The sequence below is a fragment of the Macaca nemestrina genome, chromosome 18 (assembly GCF_043159975.1).
Source record: "Macaca nemestrina isolate mMacNem1 chromosome 18, mMacNem.hap1, whole genome shotgun sequence".
NCBI classification, from domain to species: domain Eukaryota; kingdom Metazoa; phylum Chordata; class Mammalia; order Primates; family Cercopithecidae; genus Macaca; species Macaca nemestrina.
The window spans coordinates 13,248,560-13,275,273 of NC_092142.1; the positions used below are offsets into that span (position 1 = coordinate 13,248,560).

The following is a 26,714-nucleotide window of genomic DNA, read 5'->3' on the forward strand; positions in this document are numbered from 1 at the left end:
CACATCTGCAAAGCCTCTTTTGCTAGGTAATAGGTTTTAGGTTCCAGGGATTAGGACCTGGATATCTTGGGGGTTCATTCTGACTGCTCCAGCCCACCATTCTACCTTCCTGATGTCTAGGTTGTATTACATGTATTAAACTCTCCTCCTGGTTCCAACAGGATGCTTTCCTCTGATCACAGCAGCTATCATATATCTTATGATTGTCTGAAGGCAAGGGCTGGTTATAGACTCACCAACCCTCTGTCCTTCTCTGAGCACATAGGAAAACTACATGTCCCAGCTGACTTGGTCCTTCAATTTGTCTCATGTGACTGAGTTCAAGTAACAGAATATGGTGGGAATGATAAACGCCACTTCCAGGCTAGGCCAGATATTGCTCCATCTCATCCTTTCTCACCTCCTTCCACATGGCTGGAAGTAAATGATTTCAGGATGATGCTGGATTTCTAAGTCATCACTTATTGTGTTAAGGCACTGAGATTTTGGGCTTGTTTATCATAGCAGATGACCTATCCTGACTAATCAATTTTTTTTTTTATCGGATCGTAGGCTCTATCTTATTTATTGTTGACTCCAGACCCTAATGTAGTGTTTGGCACAAAGTGAACATCTAATTAGGGCTTGTCAAGTGAACAAGAGGCAGTCGGATTTGGGATGAGACATGGGGGTAGGAGCGGCTGGAGTGAGACTAGATGGACTTGTAATTGTCATTGTGAGAAGTGATAAGGGCCTGAACTATAGCAGTGACAATGGAGATGCACGGAAAGGAAGGATTAGATATTCACATAGGAGGGAGAATTGACAGAACTTAGTGACTAAGTAGAAAGCTGAAACTGGATTCTTTCCTTACTCCTTATACGAAAATTAATTCAAGATGGATTAGAGACTTAAATGTTAGACCTAAAACCATAAAAACCCTAGAAGAAAACCTAGGTAATACCATTCAGGACATAGGCATGGGCAAGGACTTCATGTCTAAAACACCAAAAGCAATGGCAACAAAAGCCAGAATTGACAAATGGGATCTAATTAAACTAAAGAGCTTCTTCACAGCAAAAGAAACTACCATCAGAGTGAACAGGCAACCAACAGAATGGGAGAAAATTTTTGCAATCTACTCATCTGACAAAGGGCTAATATCCAGAACCTACAAAGAACTCAAACAAATTTACAAGAAAAAAACAAACAACCCTAAGTGGGCAACGGATATGAACAGACTATTGGGATATGGAAGCCGAGAAGCAGAGTGATGTCAAAGACCTCCCAGTTTACTGGCTTGGACATGTGTCTGCATATTGGTATGCCAAACTTTCAAATATCCAGAGGTTGTTCTGAATATGGAGGTGAAAACACAGCTTATTCAGCTCTCTATGACTGTTAGTTCTTTGGTTGCAGTAGAATTCATGTGTACCAGCTTCTGAATCTGCAAAGTCCCTTTTGCCAGGCAATAGGTTTCAGGTTCTAGGGATTAGGACCTGAATCCCTAGAACCTGAACCCTTCTAGGGATTAGCCCACCACTCTACCTTCCTGACCCCCACATTATATTAAATGTATTAAACTCTCCCCTGAGTCCAATAGGATGCTATCTTCCAATCATAGCATCTATTACATGTATTACAGTTGTCTCTTGAGGCAAAGGCTGGTTATATACTCACCAATCCTCTGAATATTGTTGGTTGCACAGCCTTGGTGATATGGAGATTTTCATTTGATTATGGTTGGTAGTAATGAGATTTAAGCTGTATGGTAAATTGATACAAAAAATAGGCTGCATTTATTCATGCATCACATATATGCATGCCCCGATTTTCAGTGTCACTTTGTGGCTCCTTCTATCAAGAGAAGTCTATTTCTTTACCCCTGAATCTGGACTGGCTTTATGGCATGATTTGGCAAGTAAAATGTAGCAAAAGTGATGGGGTGCATGTTCTGACATGGAGTCTCAACAGGATTTGTGTGTTCTCTCTCTCTCTCTCTCTTTCTTTCTTTCTTTCTTTCTTTCTTTTCTTTTCTCTCTCCCTCTCTCCCTCCCTTCTCTCCTTCCTTCCTTCCTTCCTTCCTTCCTTCCTTCCTTCCTTCCTTCCTTCCTTCCTTCCTTCCTTCCTTCCTTCCTTCCTTCCTTCCTTCCTTCCTTCTTCTTTCGAGACAAAGTCTTGCTCTATCACCAGGCTAGAGTACAATGGGTGATCTCGGCTCACTGCAACCTCTGCCTCCCGGGTTCAAGCAATTCTCCTGCCTCAGCAGGAGAGTCCCCAAGTAGCTGGGACTACAGGTGTGTGCCACCACGCCCAGCTAATTTTTGTATTTTTAGTAGAGATGGGGTTTCACCATGTTGGCCAGGATGGTCTCTATCTCTTGACCTGGTGATCCGCCTGCCTCAGCTTCCCAAAGTGCTGGGATTACAGGCGTGAGCCATCGCACCTCGCCTCTTCTTGCTTTCTTAGGACCTGCCAAGCCTCTATGCAAAAAAGATTGGGCTAGCCTGAGGGAGTATGAGACCTCATGGAGTGGAGAAGAGCTGTCCCAGGTGTCTATTCTAGGTGAACCTGGACACAGCTGGCCTGCAATGACAGCAAATGCATGAGTGAGCCCATCCAAGATCAGGATCGTCCAACTGAGAGCAACCTTAGTTGCCAGCCCACAGAACTGTTAATTAAATACAAATGGTTGTTGTGAGCCAGTAAGCTTTGGGGTGATTTGTTACATGGCAAAAACTAACTGATACATTCTGTATTTACAGGAGTTGGAGCAGAGAGACAGGGGTTCTGTAGAGTAAACAACCGTGGGGTTTTCATCTCGTCTCCATTGATTCCTGGGGATACACTAAGTTATTTTAATCAATGTAGTTAGCCAGAAAATGCATGATCCCAAAACCTATTTTGGTTTCAAAGCACAGTTGGAAGGAATTAAATTATTTAGATAATTGCTTCAACTTACTTCATTTGTAAACAAAAGCTACTGTGAAGCTCTTAAATTAGTGGTCACAGACTTGAATTTCACCTTTAATAAAAAGACTAAAAATTGGTGTCATTTAGCCCCAATGAACAGGTTTGCTAATTTTTCCCTGATAAGAATTTTTTAAAATACCACACACATCCGTCATAAACACAAAACTAACATTTACTAACTTCAACGTTATTTGAGAAAGTAAACTGTGACTCTAATACAATGTCCAACAAATGTGAAAGGTGTTTACTCAACACATTTCATCAGCCTTATTTTTTCTCAATTTCCTATGAACCTTCAACACATACTGGTATTGTTTTAGCATTTGAGAAGTGCTTTACTTTATTTTACTTATTTATTTATTTTTTTGAGATGGAGTTTCACTCTTGTCACCTAGGCTGGAGTGCAATGGCATGATCTCATCGCACTGCAACTTCCACCTCCCCGGTTCAAGCGATTCTCCTGCCTCAGCCTCCTGAGTAACTGAGATTACAGGAGCCCACCACCACGCACGGCTAATTTTTGTATTTTTGGTAGAGATAGGGTTTCACCGTGTTGGCCAGGCTAGTCTCGTCCTCCTGACCTCAGGTGATCTGTCCGCCTCAGCCTCCCAAAGTGCTGAGATTACAGGTGTGAGCCATCCTGCCTGACCTAAGAACTGCTTTTAAAGAGTGTCTACCAAAATTATTCCTGCTGTTTCTGAAAATGCTTACACGCATTTAACTGTGACTTCTCAAATGCCACCACCCCTGAGAAGCCATCCTTTCCTCTGTAAGTGGAGCTAAACATCCTCTTTTAAGTTCCTATAACCTTAATCCCTATTTCTGCTAGAGGTGCATCACCTATTTACAGGACCAGCTACAATATTAGTGGTGCTCAGTGCAAAAGTCAAAATGATTTTTTCCAGTGCACAGCACTGAACCAAGCTTGGGGCCCTTTAGAGCATGGAGAACTGTGGGACTGCACAGGTCCCATACCCATAAGGCCTTCTCTGTCTCTATATTTCATCTTCCCCTGAAGATTTTGAGATCATGGAGGGCAAAGCCCTTGTCTCAGTCGTCTGTCTTCCTGGACATCAGTGCATTGCCTGGCATCTTGTCATCCTTCAGGTTTACTATAGTAAGAGTGACCATTTATTAAGCACTGCTGAGGTTCTATTCACTGACCAAGTACTTTATGCAAAGTATCAATCATCTGTAACATTCTTGAGTAGAGGCGCCCTTCTTATTCCCATTTTCCAGATGAGAAAACTAAGACTTGGAGAGATTAAGTGATTTATTCAAAGTCACAGACATCCTATGAGAAAGAGCCAGAAGTTAAACACAGCCATGATTCAGTGGGTTTCAATCAATTTTGCCCCTCAGGGGACATTTGGCAATGCCTAGCAGCATTTTTGGTTGTCACAACCAGGGAGTGCTGCTGGCATCTAGTGAGTAGAGTCCAGGGATGCTGTTAAAAGTCCTACAGTGAACAAGACAGCACAAGACTTTCTCACCCACATGTTCCATACAGGGGCATAGTCCCAATAAGTACCCACCTGTGATAGTGACTGTATTTACTGACTTGACGTGTTCGGAAGAAATCTACTGTTTTCTTTGCAGTGCAAAATGAACCCAGATGATTCTTCTCTCCTTTTAATATTTTTCAAAGACTCGGGAAACAGGCTGGGGCCATTTTCCAGGGAGAGCGCTTCACCTCCCACCCACCCCAACACAGAATTATCCACTCCAAAGTGTCTATAGTGCTGAGATTGAGAAACCCTGGATTAAGGAAAGACCAAAACCTGTGCTTCCTAAACTTCAGTTGTTAGTACCAGACACTTCACATTGTTTTATTTTTATTTCTTTATTTGTAAATACTATAATGTCTTTTTTTTCCAAAATTGACTTTTACATTGACAGACTTAAAATAATTAACTATACACCTTAAACATTTATTCCAGTGACTCCATGTTTGATGCGTTATTTTCTTTCTAATACACATTGAAATATCTGTAAAACTATTAATATGACGAAGATCTTTGTTGGGGTACCACCAAAAATAATCTTCCCTACCACCACCAGTCCGGGGGAACCAAACTTCAGACCTAGTTCACATTTTTTTTTTTTTTTTCAGATGGAGTTTCCCTCTGTTGCCCAGGCTGGAGTGCAGTGGCGCCATCTTGGCTCACTGCAACCTCCGCCTCGCAGGTTCAAGGGATTCTCCTGCCTCAGCCTCCCGAGTAGCTGGGATTACAGGCGTGCACCACCATGCCTGGCTAATTTTTGTATTTTTAGTAGAGATGAGGTTTCACCACATTGGCCAGGCTGGTCTTGAACTCCTGACCTCGTGATCCGCCCACCTCAGCCTCCCAAAGTGTTGGGATTACAGGCGTGAGCTACCATGCCTGGCCCAGACCTAGTTCACTTCTATAAGGTTTCCCTCATCTCTTCAGGAGAGAATAAAATACATCAAATCAGCTTGTTGCTTGAAACTGGCAAGGTGCTAGCTACATTTCACTTCTGATTTTTTTTCTGTCTTTTTTTTTCTCCTCTAGGCTAATAGTTGCTTAAAAACCTCTTTGAAACCCTAAAAGCCACCTGAGGAGGACAATTAACAAACCACTCATTCTGGTGAGGGCCAGAGCACATATAATTCAATTTGTTGAGTTGCTTATGGAAAGTGGTTGCAATGTCCTGGTAACCAAACATCCTTTGTTATTAAGACATGGTTCCCTTCTCTAATTGTTAGGGAGTACAATTGCATTCTTGTTGCTGTGTGTACTGCAGTCGGACATAATTAAGGCTAGAGCAAATGAGATTCTTTAGATATTAAAAGTGCCTGTGTTGTAAATAATAATGTCATCCTCTCTTTCATAGAAAGCATTTTCACTAAGAGTTGCATTTTAATATCAATGCGTTTGCAGGAATTCATTTGGGTCATGGTGGGGGGACATTGATGGTGATTTTTAATCTTACATGAGTTCACCAGGTGTTCCAGTTAGGTCATTTATAACCCTCATCCCTCCCCCCAAGGAGCCCTGAAATAAGTACTTCCTCACTTACATTTTCCATACAGGGGTTTGTTCCCAATAAGTACCCACCCATGATAGTAACTGTATTTACTGACTTGATGTGCTTAGAGGAAATTGACTTTTTTCTTTGCAGAGCAAAGTGAACCCAGAGGATTCTTTCCTCTTTTTAATATTTTTCAAAGGCTTGGGAAACAGGCTGGGGCAATATATCAGGGAGTGGCGGTCACCATAGCAGACAGGAACAGGAAGGGAATCTGGTTTGGGGAAAGCTCATGGGGGGATAGGAGGTTTAAGGTTTAGAATCACTGGCACATAAGCCACACAGGGTGGCTCCCTGCTTCTTTCCCAAGCACAAGCTCTGCACTCTTCTTGACACAAACAGGGGGCAGTCTCTGTTAATTAAAGTGAGGAGCAGCAGCCACAGTGAGTCTCCTCTGAGGACCGGAGTCAAATGTCCGGTGACATGCAATATTTTACAGAGATTGGAAACAGATTCTGAAATGGACTTTTCTCTCCAGATTTTGTCTCTTTTTTTCTGAAGTATTTTTTTAAATCAAATTTACAAGTCCCTTAAAACTCCCAACCCTTGGAGAAAGGTGTCTGTGACCTACTGTCCTCCCATGTCCCTGGTTAAACTCTGCCCTAATACCTGCTGAGTTGGAGTCACACAGAGTGGAGGAAGAGGCCTGGATTAGGAGTCGGGCATCTAAATCCAGCCCTGGTGGGACCACTGCTGGCCATGTGATCTCCCACAAAGCTCTTAACCTCTGAGCCACAGCTTCCTGGAACATAGGAAGCTCCCTGGAGGTCCCTTTCCATTTCCAATGTAGTATATAGAAAACTCCCACCCTTTATATACATAATGACAGCAGACACTCCATCATCCGTGCCCTGAGTGTTCCTTTCCTCTCTCGGTTTAAGACAAAGTCTTGCATAAAATATCCTAATTAATTAATACAGCCCATGCATGTTTTTGAGTGTTTACCATGCGTAGAACTGTACCCCCCGGGCTGCACCCTCCAGCCCTGCGCACAACCCAAAAGGCTCAAATCCCTGGGGTTGCATGCACGGCTGGAGGGCGCAGCCATGGACCAGAAAGGCAGCCCCATATGCATGGGTTCTAGGTGCTGGGGACATGGTATGGGAGTCAAGGCCCTCTCCATTACACAGTTTACATCTCAGTGCAGACAGACAAATGAAAACGCAAATACATAATATAGTAGGCGGTAGATAGAAAGTTTGGAGTCCTATTTTATGTAGCGGCTGGAGGGCAGTTTCTGGACTCAAATTTCTTGGGTCAAATGTCAATTCTGGCACTCATTTCGCAAAGCTACTTGGGCAGCTGGTTTAACTGCTTTGGGGCCCATTCTCTCCCTCTGTTGTGTGAGCCTGGTACTATTACCTAAGAGAGAGAGAGAGTTACATGAAACCAGTCACTCGGTGGTTCAGCAAATATTTCCAGACTGTCTGCTATATGCTGGGCACTGCTCTGAGCTTCCTTGAGGAGCCGCTTTTAGAAAAAGCAAGCTTAGTGGGTATGTTGCAGGCACTGAATAAATGTCAGCTCTCATTAGCTCTCACACACCAGTGCTTGTGTTTGTAGGACTCACAAGGTGGTGGTGGGCGTGGGTTGCCAGTCATGACAGACTTTCCATACTGTCCTATTTTGGGGATCCTATTATAATGAATCTGGTGAATTTGGATTAAATGTGTTCATACCTTCCCCAGGTGGGTTTGGAATATGATACTCCTGGGTATGCCCTGTCACTCCTGCTGTGTGTTTGCAAATCTTTTTTGAAACATCAAAAGGTGACTTTTGTTTTTCAAAGAGAAGGGGCGATTAGCCAAACTTCCTCTCATTTGGAGAAAACTTGCAACAGAGTCCCAATAAATCCTCCCACGCTTTCTCAATTCGGGGGACCCTAGTAAACCATTTTACATGTCGCCCAACTTTTCGTTCTCTGAAGGTGCCCTGAGAAGCCCTTGACTGCAGCCAAGTGGAGAGGAGGGTTGTGGAAACATTATCTCCTTGCAAATCGCCTAGCAGCCTGCAAAGTGTATACTTAGTTAATGCAATTAAAAAACAAAACGTCGGGGCGTGGGGAGATCTAAATTTGGTGTAGCAGCTTTGGTGCAAATCCTGTTTTGGGGCTACTGGAGTCAAATTCAAGCAGAGAAGAGAAAGAGGTGGGAGAAATGAGAGAGGGCCTCCGGGGAGCTGGAATTCGCTAGGAGAGAGAGGGCAGATTTGAAAACACAGAGGAGACGGGAGGCTGGAAGCCGAGGAAGCAAGGCAGAGCTCTGCAGCCCCCGGTGAGGATTTCCGGGGGGATCCGTGGGGACAGGGGACAGCCAGCTCCGGAGACCGATGCGCGTGCTCTAGGTCTGGGAGGGTGGCTGAGGCTGGGTGCCCAGGCCTTGCGCTGCGCCAGATCCGGGAGCGCAGAGGCGGCGCCGCGGTGTGCCCTCCTGTGGAGCGCAGAGAACGCTGCGGGGGCGAAGAGGGACAGAAAGCGGCAGGTTCGAGGGGCTGGGGGACTTCCAAGGAAAGACCTTCCAGGACACGCCATAGCCTCGGCCTTGTTCCGCTGTCCTCTTACCCCCGACCTTCTTTGATGAGTTCGTCCCAAGCCCCTCTCCCCAGAGGGTGCTTATCCCCGGCCCAGGGGCTTGCCACCTGTCCTTCCCAGCTCCGCCTGGGTCCTTGCGTGGGCCCAGGGAGTTGAGCCATGCGGGTTCCGCGCGCAGGTCTGGAGGGCGCAGCCGGGAAGGGCAAGGCGGCCCCGCACGCCTGGGAGGGGCGATCCTAACCAGACTGCTCCCAGTCTGTCTTGGAGTGAAAGCCACGTAGTCTGTCCCCATCCTCTCCGAGTCATCCTTTCCCTGATGGACAGATTTCGGCCGCCGCTCCTGCGCACGCACCAGTGAAAAAGCTACCAGCTGAGCCGCCTCTGCGCTCTGGACAGGGCTGAGCCGCGCCTCCTACCCAGAGAGGGCGCGGGAGGTCCCGCCGCGGTTCTCCACCTGCCGGGAAATCCGAGCGGCTCCTCTAGCCTCGGCGGCTGCCGAACTCGCTCCTCCCCGCCCGCTCTCCTGGCTCAGCTCTGCACGCCCCTCAGCTAGCTCCCGCTCGTGTCACCTCTCCCTGCGCCCCCGCCCCTCTAGAGCTCGCGCCCGCCCCCCCCCCCACCCGCGCCTCCTCTGCCCGCCCTCCTCCCCCTCCCCCTCCCCCTTCCCTCCTGCCCTCCCTTCATTCCACAAGTGTCGCTTCGCTCTCTCAGCGCACTTGGCGAGCTGGAGAGGTGAGAGGGATACTGCGAGAGGGCTCGGGGCGGCCAGTCCGGGGCCGCCGGCCAAGGCTAGGCGCTGCCAGCCCAATTCTCCCCTGCTCTCCGCCCCCGCCTCCCCCAGTGGCCGGCCGGACCTGCACCCCGAGCTTGCCCCCGCTCATCCTTCCCCCGCCCGGCCGGGCGCGCTCCTCCCCGGCCAGCCCCTCGGCGCGCGGCGCGCTGGAGGCGAACGCGGGCTGAGCCGAGCGCAGTGGCCGCCGACCACCGAGCGCCCCGCGCCGCTCCCTGCATGTGCGGCCCGCGGCGGCTCGCAGCCCCCGGCAGCAGCCTCGGCAGCTTCGGCCGCGCCTCGAGAGGCGGCCGCAGCGGCTCCAGCGGCGGCCGAGCGGCCGAGCCCGGGCTGGGAGACACCATGCGCCGCGTCCTCCGGCTGCTCCTCGGCTGCTTCCTCACCGAGCTGTGCGCCCGTGTGTGCCGGGCGCAGGAGCGAGCGGGGCACGGGCAGCTGGCGCAACTGGGCGGCGTGTTGCTGCTGGCGGGGGGCAACCGCTCTGGGGCCGCCTCTGGAGAGGCCACCGAGGGCGCCGAGGCATCCGACGCGCCCCCGACCCGGGCGCCCACGCCGGACTTCTGCCGGGGCTACTTCGATGTCATGGGCCAGTGGGACCCGCCGTTCAACTGCAGCTCGGGCGACTTCATCTTCTGCTGCGGGACTTGTGGCTTCCGGTTCTGCTGCACGTTTAAGAAGCGGCGACTGAACCAAAGCACCTGCACCAACTACGACACGCCGCTCTGGCTCAACACCGGCAAGCCCCCCGCCCGCAAGGACGACCCCTTGCACGACCCCACCAAGGACAAGACCAACCTGATCGTCTACATCATCTGCGGGGTGGTGGCCGTCATGGTGCTCGTGGGCATCTTCACCAAGCTGGGGCTGGAGAAAGCGCACCGGCCCCAGAGGGAGCACATGTCCAGGTGGGCTGCCTCCCCTTCGCCCTCCCCTCGGGGCTTCGCTCTCCCTGCTCTCTCCTCCCCACCTTCCCCCAGGCAATGGCGCTCCCCACGGTCCCCGCTCTCCGCATCCCAACCTCTCCGCTGGGGGATGTCACCGGGAAGCCAACTTCGGCTTGGAGCGCGGAGAAGGGGCGCTGGGCTCAGCACAGGTGTGGGTCTGAGCGTGTGCGTGTGTGTGTGAGCGTGTATGTGTGTGTGACTCTGCCCCCTGGCCACCTCCTCCCGCTGGTGATTGAGGCGGACTTGAGACACAGCCTGGGAGCCCGTGGCCCCGAAGTCCTGGGATTTGAGGAGGGGGGTCCATGGCCCCACTCGGATTCCAGGTGCTAGCCTTTTGGTAAACAGGGACAGGCGAGCCCGAAAGGGAAGGGGGGCGTGTGTGAGCCCGAGCGCGCGTGTGTGAAGGAGGGAGGGTCAGAGTGAGTGCCGCCTGCAACTCGTACGACTCGCGAAAAGGAGGCGAGGGAGGTGGAGTGAGGGGAGGGCGAGAACAAAAGCCTTGCTTGGAGCGGCCGCCTCGCTTTACCACAGCTTCGCGGTCCCTGGATTTGGGACCTCAACTGCCCCCGCCCCTTTACCCACCTCGTCCATTTCTCCGGCCTCCACCTCTCCCTGCCCGGGGCCGTGGCCATCGCTGCAGATTGAGCCCCTTGCCCTGGCTGGTTTGGACTCCGGGGGCCCGAGCCCCCTCCTCCCGCGCCCTCACTTCCAAGCACCCTGATTTCGTCAACTTTCGGGTTTGCCTTGTTCATTATGCAAGCCCCAGCACCAGCTAGTTGCAGCAGATGGGAGAAGGCATTGGGGGGTTAATGGAGCTATTTGCCATTTTTTTTTAAGTGTCTAAATCGATTCGCAAACTCCGTAACTTTGGAGGCGGAGGACGCGGCCACTAGGAGCACTAAGCCCCCGGCCGCGGGAGAGGCGGGGGGTTGGCGTGAGGTCCGGGCGGGCGGGGTGGAAGGAGCGACTAGCGGCCTGCGAACAGCTGGATGGTTGGGGCATATAAGCTTTAACCGTCCCCTTTCCGAGTCTGGGCAACGAAGTCGCTGTGTTTTCCTCTACCCTCTCCCCACCCCTTCTCCTGCGCCCCCTCTGCTGGGGGCCTGTGTGTGCGCGCGCGTGTGTGCACGCGCTCCGTGTGATGCCTAAAAAATCTGAACAAAGAGACCCACCAAAAATAGGCAAAGGAACATCACCACCTCACTAGTAATTATTTTCTATTTATACGACGAGTATCCGATGAGATTTTTTTTTTTTTTTTTTTTTTTTTCCCAGAGAGAAGAAATTTTAGGGGAAGAGGTGAGGAAGTTATCGGTTTGGGTCAGCAGGGAGCTGTGGGTGGACGGTGGGGTCTTGTTGCACAGAAGTAACCTCCGAGGGGCTTCAGAGAAACCCTGACCTACTAAAGGAGTAAAGCTCTGGCCCCGCCCACCTTCCGCAACCACAGGGTGTCCTGTCCCCAGCCCCACTGGCCGGGCCAGTCCCTGTTAATTCCCGGGGTCTGTGTTAAGATGGGGGGAGAAGTGGTCTCAGGACTGCGGCAGCGGGTGTCGCCTTGGTAGGGAAAGATTCACTCCGAGACAGGTAGGCTGCCTTGCAGATTTGGTTAACTACTGCTGAAATCTCCACCAAGCCCTGTCCTCGAGAACCAGCTCTTAAAAGAGCCCTCCCTGATGGCTGGCCGGACGGGAGGTGGGCAGGTGGGGAGAGGAGCTAACCTTTGGGCATCTATGGGAGAAAGTGATGCTATATCAGCCCTCTTTGATCTGGGCGTTGTGGTGACAGCTCTCTACTGGTTACCCAAGGGCCCAGGAAGGACCCAACTTCCTGGTCCTGCCCCTCCCCCCCACCCCGTGCAGCTCTGCTGGGGGAAAAATGAGCACAGCTGAGCGGGTTACAGCTAGTTTCTTCTGCGGCTCTAGGGAGGGTATGCCTGGTGGCAGAATCTAGGGGACCCAGTCCTGGGGTACCAGAACCCCAGCACAGGTCCTCCCAGTATACATTTTTGAGAATTCCAGAGTGGAGTGGAAGTGCACACTCCTGAAAAGAGAGTTGTTGATTTTTACTGGCGGCTTCTGAGGTATGATTTTCCGCTGTAACTGCTGTTTAGTATTACCTGGAATGTTTTATAAAAACTTCCTGTCACCAGGGATCCCACCCTAAGCTACTTAGATCCAAATCTCTAGGGAGAGACCTGAGCCTCTGTATTTTTTTTTTCTTTTTGTATTTTTAGTAGAGATGGGGTTTCACCATGTTGGCCAGGCTGGTTTCGAACTCCTGACCTCCAGTGATCATCCCACCTCAGCCTCCCAAAGTGCTAGGATTACAGGCATGAGCCACTGTGCCCGGTTGCAGCTGCACCTTGAAAAGCTCACCAGGTGATGCTGATGTGCAGCCAATCATTGTTAAGGAAAAGGAACTAACACCTGCTGAGCACTGTACAGGGAGCCAGGCAGTATACTGGGGTGTGTATGTGTGTGCGCGTGTGTGCAAGTAAACACTCTCTCATTTATTTCTCACAACTACCTTATGAGACAGGTGCTATTTTAATATCCATATGCATTCAAGAAAAGCATGGCTCAGGTGAGGTGCTGTGTCCAAGGTCACACAGTTAGGAAATTGTGCATTATCAGTCTCCCGGTTTTAATTGTGTTTTCACAATTAAATGTGATGTTTTCAGATTGAATAAATGTCAGGATCTGGGGCAGTGTTCTAAAATGCAGATTCTTGAGTTTGATCCACAGAGATTCTGAATCAATAAGTTCTGGGTGGGCCTGAGAATCTTCATTTAACAAGGAAGATTGTAATCCCCTAATGGCTCTGAGATAAAGTGGTCCACACTTGGGGAAACACCGGTCTTGGGTTTGGGGATATTTCACGGGGTTGAGGGATGGATAAATTAATCCAGGAGAAAGGAGAGGAGCCACTGTGACTCTCTTATTTGCATTTTTATTTTTTATTTTCTTGAGATGGAGTCTCGCTCTGTCACCTAGGCTGGAGTGCAGTGGCAGGATCTCGGCTCACTGCAACCTCCGCCTCCCAGGTTCAAGTGATTCTCCTGCCTCAGTCTCCTGAGTAGCTGGGAATACAGGTGTGCACCACCACGCCCGGCTAATTTTTTTGACTTTTTAGTAGAGACAGGGTTTTTCCTGACCTCATGTGATCCTTCCACCTCTGTCTCCCGAAGTGCTGGAATTACAGTCATGAGCCACTGTACCCTGCGGTATTTGCATTCTGTTGCTTGTTTCTCAACGTATGTAACCTTTCTGTGGTGCTGGGGCTGCTCCAGGTACCTGCCAAATGCATCCTGGGCTGCTTACACAGTTAATCATTTGGAGTCCCAGCTATGGCAATCGACTCAGTAGCCTTTGCCGGATCGTGCCAAGGGATGCTCCAGTGGGTGTCGACATGCCAAGCTTGGCATCAGAGAGGCTGCTATGACGCAAAGCAGCTTCCAGGTGAAATTAACCTGCCAGTCACAGCCTCTTAATTTTTGTCTGGAGCTGCAAGGGAGCCTGAATGGGGGTTTGTTCTCATCCAGACTGAAAGCATATTCTCTTGAAAGACATAAAGCATCCTGTTGCACCCCAATTATAAACTTTACTCCTGGTGACCAGTAAACTTGGGTTTTGCTGCAGAGGCCTCCAAGATATCAGTTTGCAGGTTCAGAGTCCTGGGCCTGTGGCCTGCTTGCTTCTGGGCTAATTAGGGCTGAGAAAAGGAGAAAGACAGCAATTCCAGGAAGCCGTGGGGGAAGGTTTGCATGGGATCTTGTAAGAACTGAACAAATGCCCATTCAGCAACTGCAAGAGCAGCCACAGCCAATCACTATTTATTAGAATAAATGACTGCACATGGTAGCCAGCTATGGCTACCAAACCACGTAGACATGCTTTGCTTAATCTGCAAGGTATTTCTACTTAGGTGTTTTTAAGTTTTCCTCAATTTTGTGTTGTGATAAGTTTTAAACATACAAAAAAAAAAAAAAAACCTTGAAAAATCACAAAATAACTTCAGTATATCCTTTATCTAGATGAGGACTTCTCAACCTTGGCACTATTGACTGGAGAATCCCGTGTTGTGCGGGGCTGTCCTGTGCTTGGCAAGATGTCTGGCGGCATCTCTGGTCTCTGCCCACTAGATGCTGGTAGCACACACTCCACATCCCAGTTGTGACAGTGAAAAATGTCTTTGGACATTGCCAAATGTCGTCTAAGGGCAAAACTGGCCCAGTTGAGAACCACTAACTTAGATTGAACAATTATTAGTATTTTGTCATAGTTGCTTTATTGCTCACACAGTCTCTCCATATTTTTTTCTTTCCCTTCTCCTTCCCTCCGTCCCCCCTTCCCCCATCTCTCCTTTCCTCCCTCCCTCTCTCCTTCCTTCCTTCCTTCTTCCCTTCCTCCTTTCCCTCCCTCCCTCTTTCCCTTCCCTCCTTCCCTCCTTCCCTCCATCCCTCCATCCCTCCATCCCCTCTTCCCCCTTCCCTCCCTTACTCTTTCCTCCCTCCCTCCCTCCCTCCCTCCCTCCCTCCCTCCCTCCCTCCCTCCCTCCCTTCCTTCCTTCCTTCCTTCCTTCCTTCCTTCCTTCCTTCCTTCCTTCCTCCTTTCTTTCCTCTATTCCTTCCTTCTTCCCTTCCTCCCCTCCTTCCTTCTGTCTTCTTCCCTTCCTCCTTCTTTCCTTCTTTTTCCCTTCCTCCCTTCTCCCTTCTCTTTTCTCCCTTCTCTTTCTTTCCTTCCCCTCCCCTCTTCTCATCTTCTTCGCTTCCTCATTTTCTTCCTTCCCTCTTCCCCTCTCCCTTTCTTCTTTCTTTCTTGGCTGAAACATGTGAAAATAAGTTGCAGACATGACACTTAGTCCCTTATATCTCAGCATGGGGCTTTCCTGAGAGCAAGGACATTCTCCTACACAGCACAATTCCATTATCATACCCAGGAAAAAGAAGAAAAATCCCATAATATTATCAGACATCCAGTCATTTAAAAATTTCTCACTTGCACACACAAAAAAAATGTCATTTAGAGCTTGGTTTTGCACATCAGGACCCGGCTCATTGTATTTGGCTGTGAAATCTCTTTAGTCTCTATTATGCCTGGTGTTTTAAAACCAAGTGAGACTCAGTTGCCAACATTTAAAAACTGGGAGATTTCATGCAGGAATCCAGATTCCTGATTTCTCCCGAGAACTCAGTGGGTCTGGTGACATTGGATCTGCATTTTCACACAGCAGCTATTGGTTGCCACTGAGTGATGACTGCCCCCTTCAGGAAGCTCTTGGGTTCATCTCAGTCACCACCTCCACGCAATTCACTCTGTTTTGTTAACTGGAGCCCCTAGAGAGTCAGTCAAGTTGGTCTGAATAGCACAGACTGCAGTCAGATGGCCTGAGATTCCATCTCAGCTCAGCCACTTAATAGCTGTGTGACCTTGGGAAGGTTGCTTCACCTCTCTGAGTCTCAGGCTCTTGTCTGCAGGTGGAGTATTCACTGAGACAGGGCTTGGAAAACAATGAGCACAGGATCTGTCACATGGTTAGTGCTCAGCAACAATTACCGTTTTATCACTATCCTTATTATTCAAATTTTCTACCTCTTGTCTACTGAAGAGAATTATGTTGTCATCTGGATCTTGGTGACTAACCCTTGCTCTGCTATATTTATTTAGCTGTGTGACATTGACCAAGTCTCCTAACCTCTCTGGACTTGCTTTGGAATCTGAGTGGGAGGGGCTGGCATGTGCAGAGTAGGAGGGAGGGTCTATGTGTGACTATGTTAAATACATTGCAAACTGTTGGCCTAAGTGATGTTGAAAAATCCTTGTTGGTTTTGCAATTTTGCCATAAGCTTATGTGTAAATTCTCATTTAATTTCACACCCTTCCCCCATGAGGTAGGCTCTATGACAATCTGCTGTTTACGGAGGCACAGATTTCTTTCCAAGAGGATGAACCTGCCCCTGGTGAGTGGAGTGTCTGACTTCAAACCCGAACCGTCTGAGTGCATGGATCCTTGACCGCTAGGCTGCACTGCATTTGAGTGCAAATCTGCAGGAATTCCAGTCTTCTGAGATCACAAAGAAGTACGTGATGCCCTGCAAACAACAGTGCGTGCATCGGGGCCAGTTCAAGAAGCCACCGTAAGATGAAGACTAGGAACATTTTCTATAACGGCCCCGGCAGGCCCAGACGTCTTGGTGGAGGCGTTGGTGAGAAATGACCTTGGGGACAGAAGCACATGTTTGAAGCTCTCTACACTTGAAGCCAGTAGGGAACACATGTCATTATTTTGTCCACCTTCAAACAGAATTGGAAATCCAAGTGGCAAGTGGCAGAGCAGGATCCGGTGTGTTTTAAAAACATGCTTCAGAAGAACTGGCATCCCTTGCAAAGAAATAGCAACAAATAATGATAAATCCACCTCCTTCTCTTGCCTTTTCCCTTATAGTTTCTCTCCTGCCTCCCATCTTTCTCTGCATTTGTGGTTATCCTAAGGCTTTGACCAGCTTCCCAGGCTGGAGAAGTCCATGTGTGCATGCATCTACTGTTGGCCACGGAAAAGTCTTTATTTTTCTTTGCAGGGTGTGTTGACTTCTCTTTGGGCACTGAGTCCTTGCATTTTAAAAATCAACTTCATTGAAGTATAATTTACACAACAGAATGCACACATTGTAAGTGTATAATTTGATGAACTTGGACAAATGTCTACACCTGTGTCACCATTACTGTAGAAAGCTCACTCATGCCCATTGCCCTTGCATTTTTGAGAAATAAATGGTGCTTCTGGTGTAAGAAGAAGTGCTCAGGAACTCTATTCAAGTGTTTAAAAGTCAACACATAGATTGGACGTTGGGATACCTGGAGACTTTGAAGCAAGATACTGGGACTCTCAGTTCTGTTTGGAAATATTCGTGTCATATATTTATCATTGTAATCGGAAAGAAAAGAGATGCACCATTTTCTTCTTGTTCCTTGGATAAGCTAAGCTCATTCCCACTTTGGAGCTGTTGCACTGGCCCTTGTATGGCTGGTCTGTCCTCATCACCAGGGTCCGAGCTCCAATGTCATCTTCTCTGAGAAGCCGTCCCTGACCAGGCTTAGTTGCTTCCCACCCCAGCCTGACACATTCCAGCCCATCACCTAGTCAGTGTCATTTGCTTCATTTTTACATTATGGTCTAAAATTAACTTGCTAATTTACTGGTATACTAGTTTATTATCTGTCTCCTTCCATTATTCTTTTCCTTTCTTTCTTTACTTTTTTTTTTTTTTTAAGAGCCAGAGTTGTACTATGTCACCCAGGCTGGAGTGCAGTGATGCGATCTTGGCTCGCTGCAACCTCTGCCTCCCAGGTTCAAGCGATTCTTCTGCCTCCGCCTCCTGAGTAGCTGGGACTACAGTCACCCACCACGACGCCAGGCTAATTTTTATATTTTTATTAAAGACAGGGTTTCACCACGTTGGCCAGGCTGGTCTCGAACTCTTGACCTTAAGTGATCCACCCGCCTCAGCCTCCCAAAGTGCTGGGATTACAGGCATGCATCACTGCACCCGGCCCTTTTATTATCATTCATAGTAAGATACACAGGGACCACAATTGTCTCTTCTACTCCATGGTTGGATTCTGAGTGCCTAGTTCAGTACTTGGCAAGTAAGAGTTCTGCATTTGATATCCTGGTTTACCTGGCGTAACAGAGTATCTCCAAATTCATTCATTCATTCATTCATTCATTCATTCATTCATTCAATAGGTCTTTACTGAACATCTAACTTATGCCCAGCACTGTGCTGAGAGATATGAGAGAACTGTGAATAGTACAAAAGCAATCCCTGCCCTTGCAGAGCTAACAGCCAAATATCAGGAGACAGATAACACACAAGGAAATGTACAAGAAAGTTGAGCCAGCACTTTTATAAGTACTGATTCTAGTACTAGCTTTCATAAGAAAGTACTACTTTCATAAGAAAGTACTGGTTCTAGTACTAGCTTTCAGTACTCTCTTGTGAAATGTTCAATATTCAGTCATTTCAACCTCAAAAATAGCAACATAATTATGTTGAAACATAATTGTTTGTTTAAAACAACAGTTATGTAGAAACATAATTCTCCTGAACTGGGTGGAAGGCTATCAAGAAAAAGTGTAGCTGCTTCTTCAGGTAACTGCAAGAGACAGGGTTCTCTAGAGAAACAGAACAAATATACAAAGAGATTCATTATAAGGAATTGGCAAGTCCAAAGTCTCCAGAGCCTTTGTTCTTGTACAAGTCTGAAGGCCGACAGGCAGGAGAATTCTCTCTTTTTGGGGGAAAGGTCAGCGTTTTGTTCTATTCAGGCCTTCAGATGATTGGATGAGGTCCACTCGCATTAGAAGGGCAATCTGTCTTACTGGCATTCGAATGCAACCTATTTTACTCAGCTCACTGATTTAAATGTTAATCTAATCCAAGAGCACCCTCACAGAAACACCCAGAATAATGTTTGATCAAATATCTGGGCACCCCACGGCCCAGTCATGTTGACACATGACACTAACCATCCCAGTACTCTTAGGGTCTTGTCACTTGGAGTGTGGCCTGTGAACCAGCAGCATTTTTATCACCTGGGAGCTTGGGCAGAATCTCAGGCCCCACCTCCTGCTCACTGAATCAGAATCTGCATTTTAACAGGATCCCCAGGTGATCTGGATGCACCGTAACATCTGAGAAGCACTGAAACTATGTGCCACAAACAAATGCCAAATTCTTAGGCATTTGTGTGGCTTGGAACACATAGTTGGTAATTTCTACTGTCTAATTCATTACATTTTTTCAGCACATCCCTGTCTATAGAATGCTTTTTGTATGCACCCCAATATGTGCACATTTATAAGCATGTGCATGAACCCATGGACAATGATGAGGTACATTATGAAGCATACGTAAGGACAGAAATTTCAAACCAAGCTTGAGGGTGAAATAAATATTATTTGAAAATCTGTTGCTAATTGTGATGACTTCATACTATCATTAGTTACTATCTCAATGCATAATGTACACTGAAGGGTGAAGTTTATCCCATTAATAAAAAAATCTAGATTTGAACCATTCCTCTTGAGCATTTTCATTATTTTTATCTGACTTTGTTTTGATCTCAATAGACTGTCATTGTTTTAACCTTGTGAGAAGCTTTCGAAGAGAAGGGGAGGGGAGTCCAGTTTAGTGTTTTTTTGTGCTTGCATGATCAGTGCTATCTTCAGGCTGTGGTTTTTGTTAAGAAGGGGGCATTTTTAAAACACATGTCTGCTTTGTGATGGTTAGCCAAGTCAAAAGTATCAGATTGGTGCAAAAGTAATTGCAGTTTTTGCCATTAATTTCAATGTCAAAAACCGCAATTACTTTTGCCCCAAGCTAATAAATAATTTAATCTGTGCATACCCTTCAGGGGTACATATAATTGCCATACAGGTAGCACATCCCAGCCACGGGACTGCTGGTGGTCACCTTCCTTGGTCCAAGGTTCCCGATTCCTGCTGTTTTACATGGGCCTTCTGGGAGTGGGCGCCAGCATCAGTACACATAAGACCATACAGAGAAGTTCTGACATTTCCTTCCCCCATACCAAATCGGTTCATGCAGTCTCTGGAGTGAGCGAGCCGCACTTTAAAGACTCTTGGTCCAGGAAATGAAGGCTCCTAAGACTCCTCATCTCTGCTACACCCTCTAGGAAGGGCTACCCTGGGGGAAAAGTGTCCTTGGGCTTTTGGGCTGATATTTCACAAATTTTGGTACTCAAGAGAAACCCAGGGTATCTGCAGATTGGCAGAACTGACCAAGTTCACAGTAGCCATTCTGATTACATACTTTGTTATCTTTTCGAAAGCCTGAATAGTTTGGGAGTTTTGGCGCTCGGGAGAGTGCGAGACTCCTTAGAAGATCCGACAAAAGTGATGGCTTCTTACTCGAGAAAAATGCACAAAATTTCCATCCAGTTTCAGAGGATTCAGTGATCCCCTGAAGCTCAGCATGAAGAGCTGTTTGAAAGTGAAGAAGGCGAGTTAGGTTTGGAAGGCCTCTGTCTTTTGTCTCAAAACTTTCTTTCCCTGGAGCCCTGTTGAGTTTCAGACCCTGCTTATTGCATGGAGGTCAGAAGGAGCCCAAACTTTGATTTCAAAGACGTTGGGGATTGCATCTCCTCCCAATCCCCGCACTGCTTAGTGAGTTCGTGTGGGCAGTATTTCACTCTGTGAAACGGGTTATGCCGATGGACACCATGTCACGCGCCCCTCCTAGTCGGCCCTCTTCCAGTTTCATTGGCTTTCTTGCTTGTTCTCCGAATATCTCAGCTCTTTTCTGCCTCAGGGCCTTTGCACTTGCTGTTCTCTCAGTCTGGAATGCTCTTCCCATCATCTTCACCTGACCAGCTCCTCGCTGTTCAAGGCCTATCTCCAGTGTCACCCCCTCACAAAGGCATTTCCTGATTTACACCGCACCTCTCCCTCCTATTTATTTGTAACTTAAAAAAAGTATACAGTTCACTGGTTTTTGGTATATTTTAAAAGTATACTTTAAAAAATATAGTATGCAATTCAGTGGTTTTTAATATATATGTTGGTGTAAAAGTAATTGTGGTTTTTGTCATCACTTCTTTTTCTTGGGGGCGGGGACTGAGTTTCACTCTTGTTGCCCAGCCTGGAGTGTAGTGGTGTGATCTTGGTTCACTACAGTCTTCACCTCCTGGGTTCAAGCGATTCTCCTTACTTATCCTCCTGAGTAGCTGGGATTACAGGCGCGCACCACCACGCCCAGCTAATTATTGTATTTTTAGTAGAGACGGGGTTTCACCATGTTGGCCAGGCTGGTCTTGAAATCCTGACCTCAGGTGATCCACCCATCTCGGCCTCCCAAAGTGCTGGGATTACAGGTGTGAGCCACTGCAACCAGCCCATTTTTGTCATTACTTCTAATGGCAAAATTTGCAATTCTTTTTGCACCAGCCTAATACTTACAACATTGTGCCACCATCATCACTACTTACTCCTAGTCCAGTATCTAATTCTAATGAGGTTTTCATCACCCTAAAAAGAAATCCATATCCATTAGCAGTCACTTTCCTCTCCCCTCCGCGTGTCCCCTGGCAACCACGAATCTACTTTCCATCTTTATGGATTTGCCTATTCTGGACATTGGATATCAATGGAATCATACAATGTGTGGCCTTTTGTGTCTGGCCTCTTTCACGGGGAATAATGTTTTCAAGATTCTTTCACGTTGTAGCAGATATTAGTGCTTCATTTCTTTGTATGGCCGGAGAGTATTCCATTTCCTGTAACACATCTCATGTGTCCATTCATCAGCTGATGGCCATTCGGGTTGCTCCCACTTGTGGGCTATTGTGGAAATTGCTGCTGTGTCCTAGGTTCTCTTGATCACATGACTGTTTTTTATTTAATTTGCAGCCCTTGTTTGTTTGTTTGTTTATTTTTGAGACGGAGTCTTGCTCTGTCGCCCAGGCTGGAGTGCAATGGCATGATCTCAGCTCACTGCAACCTCTGCCTCCTGGGTTCAAGTGATTCTCCTGCCTCAGACTCCTGAGTAGCTGGGACTACAGGCACCCACAACCATGCATGGCTAATTTTTGTATTTTTAGTACAGATAGGGTTTCACCATGTTGCTCAGGCTTGTCTCGAACTCCTGACCTTGTGATCCGCCCTCCTTGGCCTCCCAAAGTGCTGGGATTACAGGCATGAGCCACTGCACCTGGTTGCTTATCTACTTAACATGTTTATTATTATTATTTTTAAAAATCTTCTCCCATAGAATATAAGCTCAAGGAAGGCAGCAACCTTGTTCATCTTGGGCACTGCTGTATCTTCAGGGCCTTATATAGTGTATGGCACATAGTAGATGATAAATATTTGTTAAAACAGTGAAAGAATGAGAGCTGTTGTTATTCTCTTGTCTCTCAGTGGACTCAATCTTTTCCTCTCGTTCATGTGGGGCTCTTGCTGTGTTGGCTTCTCACAATGCAGTTGTTGTGAGAAGCATGTGCACTAGTCTGCCTAAAGTCCCTCTGTAACCCCTTTCTCACTGCTGAGATATCTTCTCACCAGCTATAGTTCTTACCCCATCATTCCATTGCCTGGTGATTGACAATTCCCCCATGCTCGGGGCCTCTGTGGCCTTAGCACAGTCTCAAATTTGAATGTGTAGCAGATACTCACAGACTGCTGGGCTAACTCCACCCCTGGAGTTTCTGACTCAGGAGGGCTGGATGGATCTGAAAATTTGCATCTTAACAAGTTCCCAGGCGACACTGCCAGGACACTGACACTGTTGATAGGCGGACTGTTGTTTGAGAATCGCTGCTGTAGTGCGGTAAATTCCAGCAGACAGGCTGGGCCTGCTGAATTCTTGGGTGGTCTGTGTGGGTTTCCCCCAAACAGTTCCTCTTTCTACTCTCTCTCCCAGTGTGTGGGCTCAGAGGACTCTGGCCAGCTAAGGGCATGGGGGTATATCCTCAAACACGGCAATACTACTTGTGGGTTTACACCCTGGAGAACTTCTCTGCGGTACAGAGGAGGCTGGTATGAAGATGTTTATTGGCCAGCTGCAGTGGCTAGTGCTTGTAATCTCAACACTTTGGGAGGTGGAGGTGGGAGGATCACTTGAGGCCAGGAGTTTGGAACCAGCCTGGTCAACATAGTAAGACCCTGAGACCACGTATCTACAAAAGAAAACAAATTAGCTGTGCATGGTGGCACGTGCCTGTGGTCCCAGTTATTCAGGAGGCTGAGGTGGGAGGATCACTTGTGCTCAGGAGTTTGAGGCTGCTGTGAGCCATGATCACACCATTGCATTCCAGCCTGGGTGACAGAGCAAGACCCTATCTGAAGAAAAAAAGAGAGATGTTTATTGCAGTGTTGTTTATCGGGGCTGGGGAGTTGGTGACCATCTAGATGGCTGTAATTATGGAAATGACAAATAGGGCTGATAGTGTGCTGGTTTGCAATGATGGCAGCTGTTTGGAGCTGCCATCCATTCTGATGGGTTTCTAATGGGCCAGTTCCTCCACCGTACTAATTGCTGCATATGAAGACTCATGTCGGCAGGTAAGTGAAATGTGGGGATTGCATATGACAGAATATTATGCAGCAGTTGCAAGGGATGAAAGTGATTCACATTCAGCAATATGGCTAACGCTCACGTGTGAACGAAGGAAGAAACGGAATGAGGTTTATGGTAAAACACTGTTTATGTAAAAGACACACGCATATACAATAATACCTACAAAAATATTCTATATCTTTCAAGGATATTCATATAATCTAAATAAACATATGATGGAGAGTAAAGAGAAAAAATGTGTTGCTAGGTCTGATCTTAGGTGCGATATCTGTTTGGCAGCTCTCTGGTCTGTTCTATGTATGAACACTGAGGTGTTTTTTTTTGCTAAGTTTCCATCTAATCATGAAGATCACTGTCATAGACTGAATTATGTCTCCATCCCCCTACACACTCCAAAAACACTCAGGCTCAAATTCCTGTGCCACAAGTTACTGGCTCTGTGACCTTGAGCAGGTCGATTCACCTTTCTGAGCCTTTGTTTACTCATCTGCAAGGAGTAATAATCCTCATAATGTGTTTTGTGCTGCTTTGTTTAGTTAAGACATGTAATGCGATTAGCATGGTGCCTGGCTTATGGCAAATAATAAATGTTATCTACTGTTACTAATACTGGGCCATTGCTGTACATGAAGGGTTTGTATCTAGTGTCAGATATAAAGAGAGAACTAAATCTATGGAGTGCAGACACATTACATGTATTCATCATTTAATCCTCTTAAAAACTCCGTGGGGTAGATAGTCTTGTTATTACACGGCTGCTGTGAGAAGCATGTCCACTAATCTGTGTAAAGTCCCTATGTAACCTCTAATTACAGTGATTTTATTTAGTTAGGTTTTTCTTGACTCCACCTCTAACTAGAATGGTGGCTCCATGGAGTAACCTGCCTTGCCATTTGTTCACAACTGCAGTATTTGGTGCATAGCACCTGCCAATCATTGTGTTTTGAATGAACAGATTTAAATTCTTTCTTCTTTCAGGGCCCTTGCGGATGTCATGAGGCCACAGGGCCACTGCAACACTGATCACATGGAGAGAGACCTAAACATCGTTGTCCACGTCCAGCATTATGAGAACATGGACACGAGAACCCCCATAAATAATCTTCGTAAGTACAGCTGCACGAACCATTTCCAGTCCCATGTGGTGACCTGAGCAGTGGTCACATTGCCAGATTTCATGGAGTGTGCTTGGGTTAGTTAAGAGCTCTTTGTAGGCAGGTTAGAAGCTTTCTTTCATCTCTTTTGGATGAAGCTGAATTTGGCATCATCAGATGTCACTTGGTTGCTTTCTTTGTTAAATGGCCATCCACTTGGTTGGTTTCACATGATTGGTTCTTTTAGCTAGTAGACGGCTCGATTGATTCATCTTGATTGATCTATTAACTAGATTAGTGGACCTCTTAGTTGTTTCATCATGGTTGAGTACTTAGTTAACCAATGAATTATTGGGTTGGTTCATTTTAGCTAGTCAATCTGTTAGCCAATGGTCTATTCGCTTATACGTCTGCCACCTGAGGTGGGCCAGTTGTGACTTCTAGGTTTCATGCTGTTTTCTTTTCTTTTTTTTTTTTTTTTGAGACGGAGTCTCGCTCTGTCGCCCGGGCTGGAGTGCAGTGGCGCGATCTCGGCTCACTGCAAGCTCCGCCTCCCGGGTTCCCGCCATTCTCCTGCCTCAGCCTCCCGAGTAGCTGGGACTACAGGCGCCCGCCACCTCGCCCGGCTAATTTTTTTGTATTTTTTTTAGTAGAGACGGGGTTTCACCGTGTTAGCCAGGATGGTCTCGATCTCCTGACCTCGTGATCCACCCGTCTCGGCCTCCCAAAGTGCTGGGATTACAGGCTTGAGCCACCGCGCCCGGCCTCATGCTGTTTTCAGTGATGAAATGCTAGTTCAGAAGAATTATGTCTATTATTTGTAAAGCTAGAATTTCATAAAAACAATCCACAAAATATTCTGTGTGTAGGGGGTGCAGGGAGTGGGTATTGAATTTTGGTCCTGTTAATTTGAGGTTCCTCTGTATGATTCAACAGCAGCAAATTTGTTTCCATTGTTCTGCCAGGGGAAAAAAAAACTGTGTTTGCTATTGTGTTTCAATAGGTATTTTTCACAAGGCATGATTGGGGATCTTGGTATACTCCCTAAGATTTTCTTTCCTTTCAAAGGTCTGTATGTACAATATACATCATGGAGCTGATGCTCTGACCTGTGAGACTGGAGAAAAACTAAGATTGTTTAGTTTTTGGCAATAATGTACTACTGTGGTTACCCCAGTAATTATATGTTTTCAAGTAACCCCCACATTAAAGTGATGTGGAGGGTTTGGTTTAAAATAACAAAAGCCAGGCAATTTACAGGATGCATTTAGTTGTGGCTGGAGGTTCCTGAAAACAGAAACAATTCTAGTGTTGCACATTTTTACAGACTGGGTCGTCTTTGCTGAGGCTTCACTAGGAGTTGCCTGGGTGTTTTATTTGCTGAATCATAGTTTTGGACTGTTTGGTTGCAAATTCTTATGCTCAATGGGTAGCGGAAGAAGCCTGTGGAATTTGACCTAGGCAATGTGAATTCTCTGATTCTGCCTAGTGATGATTTTTCATGGTTTGGAAATTGTTGCAGTGTGTTAGTAAAGTCAATGTTTGCACGGTTGAAAAATAGGCCACCAAGCAGAATGTCTTAGGTTTAAATATATTAAATAATTTAACATGATTAGTGAACTGGATCACAAAATGGTATGAGAAATAGCAACATTTTAGAGAAAAATACACCAGCAAATGGAAGTTTTATGACCAAATCCCATGGCCCCCAAAGATATGGTAAATGGCATCAATTCTGGCATGGCAACTGCTGTGTCTGATTTCTGGCTTTAATGGAAGTAAGCACATTTTCTTTCAGTAGGCACCGGGAAATGAGTTGAACCTAGTTGTGTGCGTGGGTCCTAAACATCATATATAAATGAACATGATCACAAAGCAGAGAAATTGAAAGGGTGTCGAGTCCTTGGCTATAAAAGGTGATTGCTAACAGATTTTTCCCTTGAAGTTCCAATCTCTAGGATGATTTTGAATCAGCACTCAAATGAAATAACACACTCACTGAAGTCACTTAAGTTTCATCATTTCATCAGGTGGGCGGGAAGCGTTTTCATTGAAAGTTGTACTGAAAATGGATTACTGCTCAGAGATGCGTGTCCAGGGACGGAAGTCTCTTGTGCCAGGCTACTTTGGTTTATTTATGATTCTTGCATTTGGTCTATATTTGTGCCTAAGTAATCAGTGACCTTTTTCATCAAGGGAGAAAGTGTCTTGTACTAGTCTACTGGGTAACACTAGACTAGAGAATTCCTGGGAA

General features: G+C 46.9%; 1 protein-coding gene across 3 annotated transcripts in view; it reads left to right on the plus strand.

The window, feature by feature from the left end:
• The first annotated feature begins 8,287 nt into the window (after positions 1 to 8,287).
• Positions 8,288 to 26,714, plus strand: part of LOC105467743 (shisa family member 9) — a 344,353-nt gene continuing 325,926 nt past the window's right edge. The window contains exons 1-2 of one of the 3 annotated variants that reach the window (XM_011717436.3): positions 8,288 to 10,228; positions 16,162 to 18,769. In XM_011717436.3, coding sequence (XP_011715738.2) covers positions 9,543 to 10,228; positions 16,162 to 16,243 — 768 coding nt within the window. In that variant the 5' untranslated portion in view covers positions 8,288 to 9,542 and the 3' untranslated portion in view covers positions 16,244 to 18,769. Of the gene's footprint in view, positions 10,229 to 16,161; positions 18,770 to 24,344; positions 24,473 to 26,714 lie in introns of those variants that run through there. The other 2 variants (XM_011717434.3, XM_011717435.3) reach the window with 2 other exon arrangements.